At 38.5% G+C, this 14,297-nt stretch overlaps 1 protein-coding gene across 1 annotated transcript in view; it reads left to right on the top strand.

Moving 5' to 3' along the window:
* Positions 1–6,464: 6,464 nt before the first annotated feature.
* Positions 6,465–14,297, top strand: part of LOC137615602 (ionotropic receptor 21a-like) — a 28,836-nt gene continuing 21,003 nt past the window's right edge. The window contains exon 1 of the mRNA XM_068345461.1: positions 6,465–6,577. Coding sequence (XP_068201562.1) covers positions 6,465–6,577 — 113 coding nt within the window. The remainder of the gene's footprint in view (positions 6,578–14,297) is intronic.

The raw sequence follows: 14,297 nt of genomic DNA, 5'->3' as shown, positions 1-14,297 counted from the left end.
GCAGGATCTTCCTGAACGACAAGCTAGGCGCTGTCCCTCTTGAAGAGGTGGAATTCTAGCCTAGCTTCAAGGCCTATCCGGACTGCTACATTTGCCTCAAGTCCGAACTCGTTTCCAAGGAGGAAACCGAGCCTAAAGAGGTCATTGTGTTTAACCACGCAAAGGCTCAATCTCTGCTAGCCGGTTGTCTGAAAGACAAGGGCTACACCAACTCCAAGGTGCCGGCCCTGAGCAAGAAACACCCATCTTTTCTTGCTCCTACCACCATGATCTTCCCCTTTGCGGAGAAGTCCCTCCTAGGAGTGTTGAAGACGGTGGAGGAAGGGAAACCCTGCCCTACATTGGAGGAATATATATATATATATATATATATATATATATATATATATATATATATATATATATATATATATATATATATATATATATGCATATATATGTATATGTATATGTACACACACACACACACATATATATATATATATATATATATATATATATATATATATATATATATATATATATATATATATATATATATGAATTATCTTCTGTAAATAATAACTAACAACAATCTCTTCATAAATACCAATCAAACGGTTATATCTTCATCTAAGGAAGGGTGGATTATCAGCTTCCAGGTATTCACATATATTTAATTCTCCTAACAGGAACAAGTAAGTACACTAATTAACGAGGTTTGAATCATAAACTCCTTTACATACTGTGTATCTATTACCTCATTGGTCTGTCTGTCCTCTGGTCGATTTTCTTCTTCGCTGGCATCGTGGCCTACGCGACCTATAGTGACTGTGACCCGCTGACCTCCGGGAGGATAGAGGAACCCGACCAGATCCTGCCTTACTTGGTCATCCATAAGATCTCCCATGTGACTGGGATGGCGGGGCTCTTTGCTGCTGCTGTTTACAGTGGAATGCTTAGGTGAGCGTTCTGAGCAAATTTTTTCACTCAATAGTCCTCCAAGTGTACGTTCATTTGCATGTTTAGATGATTATCAAAATAACTAAATTTATCAATATTTTGCAGATCAAAGTCATTTTTATGCTCAATTATATGTCATTGGCATGTGCCTTTTTTCAAAATCAAAGTAATTTCTATAAATATGAAATTACAAAGGCACGTATTTGCAATTACGATCCAAAACAATTTGTGTGTTTGCAAGTAAATCAAAAATGAGAGAAAAAAATTAACTCCATTTTTCCTTATAAGCTCCGCTTCGACATACGCAAATTCCTCAGCATGTTTGATCTGGCAAGACTTGATGAGGGAGATGGAATTCTTCAAAGGATATTCGGATGAAAAGGCAACCAGGATGCTCAAAATAATCTGTAAGTTATTCGCAGATGTACGCAAAAGACAAAATCCCATTATTATATACACAAACTCAGGCTCGTACTTTTCTTTAGTTTATAGCCTCAGAAATTCGAAATCATTATAGATACCTATTTGCCTTGAAAATTTCTTAATATGTAAATAATTTCAAAAGTAACTAATTGACAATCCAAGTGGAGAGGTAATTGTCCTGCAGTGAAGAATACAATCATTAGTTTTTGTTCTCTTCTGAATTACCTAGAAAATTTATGTCTAATTGTGATATATTTCTTTAAATTACAATGAGATTCTGATAACAAACTATAAAAAGGTAATTTGAGGAATAATTATAAAAACCACACGATCTTAGTTGATTGATCCAATTCAAGAGGTCCAGACCACACCTCATGTGCACTTCAACACAGTCCTACTGTTTAAAAGTGGGATTAAATTGACTTTATATAAATTGACCAATAGCACAATTTTTTTTTTATTATATGCTTTACTTATATTTAAAAATTATAAGGGATTAAGCCAAAAAGTATAGTTTTTAAATACGAAGCAAATAATTGAAAAATAGTTTCATGTAGTAGTGCCATTATCTGGAAGTTGAAAGGAACTGGCGAAGAAATTCGATTATCATCCGCTTCGTTCTTGAGAAGAATGAAGAGTCATAAAGGTGAAAATTGGAACTCAGATTGGCAACATGCCCAGGGATGTGCAGAAGGTGGAAACAAACACTTGAATATAGAGGCCCCAAGGAATCACAGTATCTAAACAAGGGAAAAGAAGGAAGGTAAAAATTGGGGCAAGGCAACATCAAAATTATTATAACAATTAAATACCTAGGATCAAATAAGACACTTGCTTGAGGTATTGGCTCAGAACTTAACGAAAGGACATTGTGCATGGACAAAATACGGAAAGTTATCAGGAATAATGTGGATCAGTGTAAAGATTGAAGGAAAGTTTTGTAAATGTGTACTTAGACCAGCAATGACGTGCCTAAGGCATGACCGATAAAGAAAGCCCAAACATGTAAAATGTAAGTGAAAGAGAGAATTATAATCTTGAGATGGATGTGCGGAGACGGAGACAGATAAGACTTAGCATAAAAATGATTTAACCAGCTCAGTCTGGTTGTAGTGGTTTGGTTATATTGTGCAAAAGGAAGACCAAGTGTTTAAATTCAATTTGTGGCTTAATGTTTGGATGTACGAAAGATATGTGTGTTAGTGGCCTAACTATAGTCCCGTGTTCCAAACTGAGCAACGAGCTATGATGGTACGAATGGGCTGACTTTTAATCGAAGTAAAAACACCTAACCTGGTCAGAAATATGTACAATTGAATTTAAATGAATTTATAAATTCCTTTATAAATAAATTTAGAATCATGATATCAGGAATTTTTGGACTCATTTGAGTCTTGATATTTCAGTAAAATAAGAATATCACTACTCTAATGTATAGTGGTAATAGGTGTCACAATAGGTCTAATTATTTGGATTTGTCATGTCAGTAGTTAACAGTAGTTAATGACTCGGTTTCTCTTTGATGAGCCTTATTCAATATATCGAGAGAGAGAGAGAGAGAGAGAGAGAGAGAGAGAGAGAGAGAGAGAGAGAGAGAGAGAGAGAGAGAGAGAGAGAGAGAGAGGAGAGAGGGGATATAGTAATAGATAACACTTTTTGCAAATGTTGAAAGTATCCATGAAAGGTTAAAATGATGTAAGTTGTCTTTTTTTTATAAAGAAAAAAATAATAGGGTTAATTCTGTCGAACTCAGAATGAGCAATTATATGTCACTCTACGATTTATCGAAAGTTGAATTGAATTGTTGAATGGTTGTAAAAATAAGTAATTAGAAAAAATAGTGAAGTGAGAAAGGTATTATAAGGAAATATATTTGACCAATAATTTGCCGTAATCCTCATATATATTGATGCTCCGTTACTTATATAATAATATCCCCTATCTAATAATGAGCAAGTTTCTATCTACCCATAAATATATATATATATATATATATATATATATATATATATATATATATATATATATATATATATATATATATTCTCCTCTATATAATAAAGAGCAGGTTTCAATTCCCCCTCAAACAAATATACAGTATATATATATATATATATATATATATATATATACTTATTTATATATACATATATAGATATATATATATATATATATATATATATATATATATATATATATATATATATACATATATATATATATATATATATATATATATATATATATATATATATATATACATACATACATACATACATACATACATACATACAATATATTATATATATACATATATATACTGTACATATATATATATATATATATATATATATATATATATATATATATATATACATATATATATATATTTATATATCTATATATATTTATATATACTGTATATATATATATATATATATATATATATATATATATATATATAAATATATATATATATATAATTTATATATATATATATACATACATATATATATATATATATATATATATATATATATATATATATATATATATATATATATATTATATATACATATACATATATACATATACATATATATACATTATACATATTATATATATATATATATATATATATATATATATATATATATATATATATATATATATAAGGCATGGTCGATAAAGAAAGCCCAAGCATGGAAAATGAAAGTGAAAGAGATGAGGATCCTGAGATGGATGTGCGGAGACGGAGACAGATAAGACCTACCATAAAAATGATTTAACCAGCTCAGTCTGATTGTAGTGGTTTGGTTATATTATGCAAAAGGAAGACTAAGTGTCTAAATTCAATTTGTGGCTTAATGTTTGGATGTACGAAAAATATGTCTGTTAGTGTCCTAACTACCCATAGTCCCGTGTTACAAACTGAGCAACGAGTATATATATATATATATATATATATATATATATATATATATATATATATATATATATATATATATATATATATATATATCTTCTGGTATCACTCAGCGGCATTATCAGATTACCAAACGATACTAACATCTTTCTTATACAAACTATAAAAACTTCAATACAAGAAGAAGAGAAGCAAGATGGAATAGTGTGCCCGAGTATTACCTCGTGCAAGAGAGCTCTAACCCCAGGCAGTGGAAAGCCATGGTACTTAAGCTATGGCACTACCAAAGACTAGAGAACAATGGTTTTGTTTTCGAGTGTCCTTCTCCTAGAAGAGCTACTTACCATAGCTAAAGATTCTCTTCCAACCCTACCAAGAGGAAAGTAGCCATTGAACAATTACATTGCAGTAGTTAACCTATTGAGAGACAAAGAATTGTTTGGCAATTTCAGTGCTGTCAAGTATACGAAGAAAGAAGAATTTATAAAGAATAGGAGAGACTATTCATTGTATGCGTCGGCAAAGACGAAATGAACCCTAACCAAAGAGAGGGATCCAATGTAGTACTGTCAGGCCAGTCAAATCACATAATACTCTCTTGCGGTAGTATCTAAACGTGTAGATAGTGTCTTGGCCAACCTACTATACACAAACACACTCACATGCATATACTGTATATATATATATATATATATATATATATATATATATATATATATATATATATATATATATACATATATATATATATATACATATATATATATATATATATATATATATATATATATATATATATATATATCCCAATACTCTCTTGCGGTAGTATCTAAGCGTGTAGATAGTGTCTTGGCCAACCTATTATACACAAACACACTCACACGCATATACTGTATGCATATATATATATATATATATATATATATATATATATGTATGTATATATATAAATATATATATATATATATATATATATACGTATATATATATAAATATATATATATATATATATATATATATATATACATATATATAAATATATATATGAATATATATATATATATATATATATATATATATATATATATATATAAATATATATATATATATATATATATATATATATATATATATATATATATATATTTATATATATATATATATATATATATAGATATATATATATGAATATATATATATATATATATATATATATATATATATATATATATATATACATATATATAAATATATATATGAATATATATATATATATATATATATAAATATATATATATATATATATATATATATATATATATATATATATAGATACATATATATATATATATAGATACATATATATATATATATATATATATATATATATAAATATATATATATATATATATATATATATATATATATATATATAATTACATATAGATACATATATATATAATTATATATATATATATATATATATATATATATATATAATTACATATAGATACATATATATATATAATTATATATATATATAATATATATATATATATATATATATATATATATATATATATATATATATATGATATATATATTTGTATATATACATATAAATATATATTTATATATATATATATATATATATATATATATATATATACATATATATATATATGTATATATATATATATATATATATATATATATATATATATATATATATATATTGAACATATATAATATAGATATATGTCATGGATTCAGGATTTAACGACAAGAAGACCTCAAAATTCTAAAGGAAAATATTAAGGACCAACCTAATAAAAGAATAGGTCACACACATACATATATATATGTGTATATATACATATATATGTATAAATATATACATTTATATATATGTATATATATATATGTATGCATATATATACATATATAAATATATAACGGATTTTGAGCGAAGCAAAAAATCTATTTTTGGGTGAGATGGCCATGTCGTCCTGATGGAAGTTCCTATAGGGTAGCTTCCTAGGGTATATTACAACTACGGCGATATTCCCAGAGAATTTACCTTAAGGTACCCAGAATTCTAACTCCTGGAGCGAATATCCCTTTATGAAAGGGATATCGCGACATATCAGAGGACGTATTCTTGACACGCCACATGGCAATCTGCACCCCAAACAGAGCTAACACATCGAGGGGTCAATTAGCAAGAAATGAAAACGGGGAAGAAAAAGGGGGAGCCGCTCCAAAGGCTCCCTCTTCTCCAGTTTCGTAAGCGTGCCTGGCGTCAATCCTGGTGCCATCTGTATTCCTTGTAGCGTACACGAGGTGCTACAGATACTGTATGTAGGGAGGGGTCCTACAGCCCTTTCATAGAAAGGGAAGGGCGGGTCCATCAGGACGACATGGCCATCTCACACAAAAATAGATTTTTCGATTCGCTCAAAATCCGTTTTTTGGGCTCAAGCCATGTCGTCCTGATGGAAGTATACCAGAGCATTACTGTATCTGTGGATTCTCTGAACGTGCCGTACTCCCCGGAGGTAATTTTTCCCGGTCGACTAGACCTAGAGACCTAAGATGTTACCGTCATACATCTTTTCAACTAACCATAAACCATGTTAGAGCTTCCTGCCCCCTACAGGGAAGAGTCCTACTAGACTCTGGAAAAGTCTCGAAGAGTACATATACCTATGTATGAATACCAGGCAAGCTAATATAGTGGTCTCACCCTATATTAAGTAAAGCATAGTTTGTAAAGAACCACTGCGTCAATATGAAATATCGACCAGTTCTCCGCACAATACTTGTATTGGACAAAGGTTTATATCCGCATAGGAGGAAACTTGTAAAACCGCCACCGTCTCCTTCTGGGACGGAGTCCTCCCGTTAAGGGAAAGCATAAACCAATGCAACATAGCTTGCACAAAGGAACAATTCTATTAGAATTATCCTAGATAAAGTACATAGAATGAATGCTCCATTATACCAATAAATTGACACAGGTGAAGGAGACGCAAGGTTCTCAAGAACAAGTTTATTGACAGACAATAAATAGGCAGGTTAACAACAATTATATATATATACATATATATATATATATATATATATATATATATATATATATATATATATATATATATATATATATATATATATATATATATAAGAAGAGGATAACCCAAAACTTTAAGCATAAGTATGATAGTAAACAGAACTTGTTTATCTGAAAGATAAAACATTATTGCCACTTTTAAGATACCGAGGTATCAAAGTCATAAAAGTCTGTATTACAAATCAATCACATTAGCGTTAGAAAACGCTCGGCACACATGTCTGCACTTATGCTAGGTTCACCTTTGGAAATGGAACAGTCTACGTGGGCAACTCAGTACCCCCACTTAGTTTGTAGTACCGTAAGTAACTACACACTCACCCTGGAATTAATCATCCCAATTAAAACCACTGTTCCTCGCAGAGTTAAACAGTAGGGTTAACGACGCGACCCACTGCTACCACAGATCTCTTTAGTTCCTCTACTTGCTTCGCATAGTGGCGAAAGAACACTCTGGAAAACTTCCAGCCAGTGTATGAACGGAGATGTTCAAAATCCATACAATTAAAGAAATTTAAGGATGAGGCAACTTTCCTCGGATCGTGACCTGCGGGTGTACTGTCAGGATCCGCTCTGCGAATAAAATATGTGATTTTCGCTCTGAGTTGATTCAGAGATAAATTTGAGCCTGATGTTTCTCCCCTGAATAGTTGACCACCCTTGAAGTCTGAAGTTCTATGAAGATAGACCTTTAGGCATTCTACTGGACATAGAGATGCATCTTCTTTCAGAGGGCAGATTCTCCAGGGACCCCACCTGTTGGTGGGTAACTCATTCTTGGCGAGAAACGTAGGATCCGGAAACAGGTTCAGTTCTCCCCCATCCAGGAACTGAACACGACCTGCCTCTCTCGAGAGGGCTACTATCTCACTAACCCTGGCCCCGGACGCGAGTGCAAATAGGAAAATAACTTTTTGTGTCAAATCCTTTAACGCACACTCCTCATTGCTCAACAGAGAAGCGAAATGAAGAACTTTGTCTAAAGACCATGAAATGGGCTTTGGAGGTGCTGAAGGTCTGAGCCTAGCGCAGGCTTTCGGAACTTTATTGAAGATCTCGTTACCGAGGTCGACCTGGAAGGCATATAGAATGGGTCTTGTCAAAGCAGACTTACACGCCGAAATCGTGTTAGCTGCCAACCCTTGACCATGGAGGTGGATGAAGAAATATAAGCAGAAGTCTGTCGAGATCTCCTGCGGATTCTTCGCCTTGACAAAGGCCACCTATTTTCTCCAAGATGACTCATATTGCCTTCTAGTAGATTTGCACTTATATTCCTCTAGGAAGTCTATGGTGGCTTTCGAAATCCCGAAACGCTTTCTCACCGCTAGGGAGAGAAAATCATGAGCTGCAGGGTCCGGGTTTTCTGTAATGAAGCGCAGACAGTCGACTTCTGGACTCGCTGGGTCAGAACTGGATCTGGTAGCGGTACAAACTTCAGCCGTAGTTCCAATGCCAGGGGGAACCACACGCTGTTCGGCCACTTGTGGGCCACTATTGTCACTACCCCCTTGAAGGATCTCAGTTTGTTGAGGACCCTCAACAGAAGGTTGTGAGGAGGTCCTCGTACGGGGACACGTACAGGGGCAACTTCTTGTTGTCTTTCGTCGCAAAGAGGTCTATCTGCAGTTCTGGGAATTGATTCAGAATGAAGGAGAATGATCCTGCGTCTAAGGACCATTCCGACTCTATCGGTGTGAACCTGGATAGAGCGTCCGCTGTCACATTGCAGACTCCTTGAAGGTGAACTGCCGACAGGTACCACTTCTTCTTTTCCGCCAATCGGAAGATGGCCAACATCACCTGGTTGAGAGGTGGTGACCTCGATCCTTGTCAATTCAAGCATCTCACAACTACCTCGCTGTCCATCACCAACCTTATGTGGATCGAGTGACGCGGGGAGACTTTCTTTAAGGTAAGGAGCACTGCCATAGCTTCTAGAAAGTTTATGTGAAAGGTCTTGAATAGCTTGGACCAAGTCCCCTGGACTTTTTTCCGATGAGAGTGACCTCCCCATCCCTCCTTCGAGGCGTCTGAGTGAATCGTCACCGACGAGGGAGGTGGCTGAAGAAGAACCGACTTCTTTAGATGTCTGGCTTAGGACCAAGGCCTGAGAAGAGTACGTAGCCGAAGCGGAACTGGTCTTCTCAGATCTCTTCGCGCGTTTGATGCATAACTTCTCCAAACTCCGGTTGCATCCTTTAGCTGTGCTCTTAGCACTGGGTCTGTCACTGAAGCAAACTGGAGAGAGCCCAGTACCCTCTCCTGTTTGCGTCTTGATATCCTTTCGGAATCTAGAAGTCTCTTGACAGAACCTGCTATCTCCTTCCTTTTCTTCGCCGGGATGGAGAAACGGTGTGACATTAGGTCCCAGTGGAATCCCAGCTACTGGAACTTTTGAGATGGAGAAAGTCGAGACTTTTTTCTGTTGATCTTGAAGCCTAGATACTCTAGGAACTGGATCACTTGACTGGAAGCTTGCAAGCATTCTGTCTCGGATGCTGCCCACACCAACCAGTCGTCCAGGTAGGCTACTACCTGAATTCCCTTTAGGCGTAATTGTTTGAGAGCTACGCTCGCAAGCTTCGTGAAAATCCTTGGGGCTATATTTAGCCCGAATGGCATGGCTCTGAAGGCGTATAGTCTTCGTTGTAGCTTGAACCCTAGGTAGGGGGAAAGTCGACGGTTGATTGGAACGTGCCAATTGGCGTCTGACAAGTCTATGGAGACGGAATATGCCCTCTTGGGCAGTAAGGTCCTTATGTGTTGCAGTGTTAGCATCTTGAATTTGCAATTCACTATGAACTTGTTGAGTGGCGACAAGTCCAGAATGACTCTGAGCTTTTCCGAGTCTTTCTTGGGAACACAAAACAGCCTCCCTTGGAATTTGATGGACTTCACCCTTCGGATCACTTTTTCCTCCAACAGTTCTTGAACGTACTCCTCCAGAACGGGGTGGAGTGTTGGAAAAACCGAGGGCACGGGGGTGGAGTGCTGTACCAGCTCCAGCCCAGTCCGTTCTTGAGTAGGCTGTTGGCCCAGGGATCGAAGGTCCACCGATCCTGAAAATTCTGAAGTCTCCCTCCTACCGGCATCATCTCACTTGGACTGCCATCCTGAAGTCTTGCCTCCCTGACCGCGACCACCCCTGAATCCCCTTCCCCTTGAGGGGCGCCTAGACGAGCCTCTGGCTGCTCCTCTAGGCTTTGCTCGAAAGGAAGTAGACTGCCCTTCGAACGTTGGGGTGAATGCCGTGGACTGTGTCGACACGGCCTGGGGTACCACTGGAATGTGGTTGGGGGTTGTGCCACCATCTGGGGCACTGAAGGCAATGGCAATTGCAGTTGCTGTTGCTGTCCAAGAGGCTTGGTTGGCCGAGACGGTAGCCTAGTCCTCATAGTCTTCCTCTTTGGTTGAGGACCCTCATCCGGGGAAGACTTTCTTTTGATAGCCAGGCCCCACTTCTGGAGAAGGTTTCTATTCTCTGTGGCGGCCTTATCAACAACTTCTTTGACCAAATCGGCAGGGTAAAGGTCTTTGCCCCAAATGTTGGAGGAGATTAGTTTCCTTGGCTCGTGCCTCACCGTAGCCGAGGTGAACACGAACTCCCTACAAGCTCTCCTCGCTCTGACGAAGCTATAAAGATCCTTTGTCACTGTGGCCAGATGAGTCTTGGCCACTACCATGAACATTTCATGGACCTTGGGGTCACTTGCCATCGTCTCAAGAGTAGTCTGAAGAGACATTGAGGCAGCCAGTCTTTCTTTTGTATCGAGCTCTCTCCGCAAAAGAAAGTCAGACAGCTTAGGGAGGTCCTCGCCGAACTGACGTCCGGCAATATCTGCCTCCAACTTCCCAACTGAGAAGGTAAGATGGACGTCCTTCCAGTCTTTGTGGTCCATAGGCAGGGCCAGCGACAAGGGTTTACACTCCTCCAGGGAGGGGCAAGGCTTGCCGGCCTCGACTGCTTTTAGTACAGCCACAAACCCTTTCTGTAAAAAGGGGAAGGCTCTAGCAGGAGAGGACACAAAGGAAGGGAGCTTCTTACTCAATGCAGCTACCTTTGAGTTCGTGAAGCCCCTCTCTTTCATCGAAGATGAAAGCAAAGCTTGAGCCTTAGCATGGTCCATCACTATGACCTCCTTCGGCTCTGTCTCCTCCTTTGAAGCTGGTTCCTTCCTCAACCGGACATAACAGTCCGGATATGACCCCTTGCTGGGCCAGAATTCCACATCCTCTAGGGGAACTGAACCCAACTTATCCAAAATGACGATCTTTCCAGTCGTCATTGGCATGTGCTCAGCATACCTCCACGGGTTAGCATCTGAGCACAAGGGAAGGTCTTTCACATTGAGCCTTTTCTGGGGCCCATGTGATGCTGCAAGCCTCTGCATCTGCAGTTCCATTGCAGCCGTCTTCTCCTGATTCTCCTTCTGCATTTGTTGGATCATTCCAACAATGGAGGAGAGGGCCTGTCCCAGTTCTACTGGGAGAGCAGCCGGTGTTGAGGGAATAGGCTCCGGGATCTGAACCGGAGTAGCCGACACCTCGTCGACCTCTTCCTCCACAACGTCTGGGGCTTGAACTTCATCCTGGGCTTCTGCCAGGAGGTCTTCCTCCAGACGCTCGTCCATGTCAGACATCTTGTCATCCAACTGGATGTCTTGCATAGCAACCGCGACTTCAGCATCCACCTGGATCTGAACTTGGGGGATCTCCTCTTGAGGCTGGGGAATCACTGCATCAGCTGATGCCCTAGGGAGAAGATACGCCCTCATCTTCTCACTTGGAAGATAAGGTCCAGAGGTGTTCTTCTGGAAGCCCCTTACCCAGGTACGAAGCTTCTCCCTTGCTATATACCTTGATTCTGCCGTCCTAGGGGAATCAAAGGCCTCAGTAATCAGGTTAGTGCACACGGTACATACCTGAGGGTCCCAATACTGGAGATCACCCTTGGAGACAGCGCATGCTGCGTGCCTCCTACAAAACTCATGTCTGCAGAGGTTCTTACTGCGGACGTTGCAGAAAACACTTCCGCACTTCGGAGGGTCCTCCTGTAAAGAGAAGAAATTTCCATGAGTATCAAGTGAACTATGTATCACTGGATATGCACATTTTAGCATAATTCAGAAAGGAAAGCCACACACTTGTGTTTCCTTCACAACCAATTGTTGCAGCCTTTCAGATAATAAAATCGTATGGTTAATCTCTTCTAGAATAACCAATGAAAAGTTTCCAGAGGAAACAGGTGTAGCTCACACCTAAGTAATGATTTTAAAATCCTGGATAATAGACAAGAAAGAACTCACTTTCTTATCTGTAAGGCAACAGCAAAGGGCTGTGCAAGACAACACAAAAGCGTTAGAACACACAGTGCTGTACCAAAACTTATACTATAGTTTTCCTCTGGCAGTATATGTTATACTGAAGAATACTGGTACAGTATAGAAGGTTATGTGCCGGCCGGCACTTACCGGCCGGCACACACCATAACTAGCTTTAAAGTATACTACTTAACAGCTATAAGGCGGCAGAACGCTGGTTCAAATGCATGTGCCGGCCGGCAGTAATTGCCGGCCGGCAACAGCCCATGTCGGCTACACAAGGTAGCACCCGGCTGCCGGTCACTCTCCTGGCGACCGGCAGACAAGGGCTGACATTAGCCAGCCGGCAAAGGTAAACAACCGATGCCAGCCAGCAGCAAAAGAAGCATAGGACTACGACTGCCCGGCTGCCGGCCTCATAGGCCGGCAGCCGGGTCGGGTACAGCACTAGAAGAAAACAGAATGGATGCCGGGATAAGAGCGTAAACAACCTCCAAGCCCGGCAATCCGAAAGAGTGCGTATAAGGAAGGGGAGAATCTAATTCAGGCTTCCTGACCAATGCCGTCTGACTCACAGGCAGGCATGGATGAGGGACCAAGGGAGGTCCAGGCAGCACTCAAGCAGAAGACCCTTGCCGGCCGGCAGACTCTGCCGGCCGGCAAAGGACTGAGTCAATTCCACATCCTAACCTATCCTAGGTCCAGATGTAGAATGACGTACAGTACTGTAATGGCTAGGCCATTACGGAGATAGAGGGGGAAGGGACAAAAGAGGGTCCTACCAACCTTGCTTTAGTGAAGGATCCCCCGCAGTCAAGGAAACTCATCTTAGCCTAAGGGAGATCCAAGGAGGGAGGCCAGCAATACTTGCCAGCTCCCAAAGATCCAAAGCAAGGAAGGTGTTGCTACTCCCAGGGAAAGGATCTTATCCTCCCACCGAGAACAGCAACAAGGACTAGTCTGCTAGATCACAAAAGAAGGAGTCATCTCCTACAGAAACCTTCGGTAGTGACCTAAGGAGGCTAAGCCTCCTATGTCTGTGTCAGGCCAGCGAGGGAGACTCTACCCCAAGCCAGACGAACACAGACTCAGACTAAAAACTCTGTTGTTCTGTCCCTCTCTGAAACCAGACTTACTGGAACAGGAAGGTACAGTAACACCCCAGTATAGTTTTATCGAAAGGTAATTCAGATAAACCACTTAGGGATAAGCCCAAGGCTTAAACAGAGGGAAAGGGATTGCATACCTTCTCCGAAGAAAAGAAAGCAACCGGGGAGTATGAGAAAGTACACTAAGGCTCCATAAGCAACTTAGCCTAGGCACCAAGAGAATCGATTACCTAAATCACAGAAACTCACTCGTATACTATCTTGGAAATATTCAACATAATCTTAAATGTATAAAAAACAGCCTAAAGCTTCAATAAAATTTTAATACACTCGGAAAACCAAAATCATGCAGAAAGTACTAGGACCAAACGACTAGGCTACATGGCCTAGCGTAGGCCAGAGTTGGCGAATACTTCGCCAAAATAATACTAAAGCACGAAAGG

The sequence above is a fragment of the Palaemon carinicauda genome, chromosome 2 (assembly GCF_036898095.1).
Source record: "Palaemon carinicauda isolate YSFRI2023 chromosome 2, ASM3689809v2, whole genome shotgun sequence".
Classification (NCBI taxonomy): domain Eukaryota; kingdom Metazoa; phylum Arthropoda; class Malacostraca; order Decapoda; family Palaemonidae; genus Palaemon; species Palaemon carinicauda.
The sequence above is the reverse complement of the archived record's forward strand: the minus strand, read 5'-3'. Positions and strand labels throughout refer to the sequence as shown.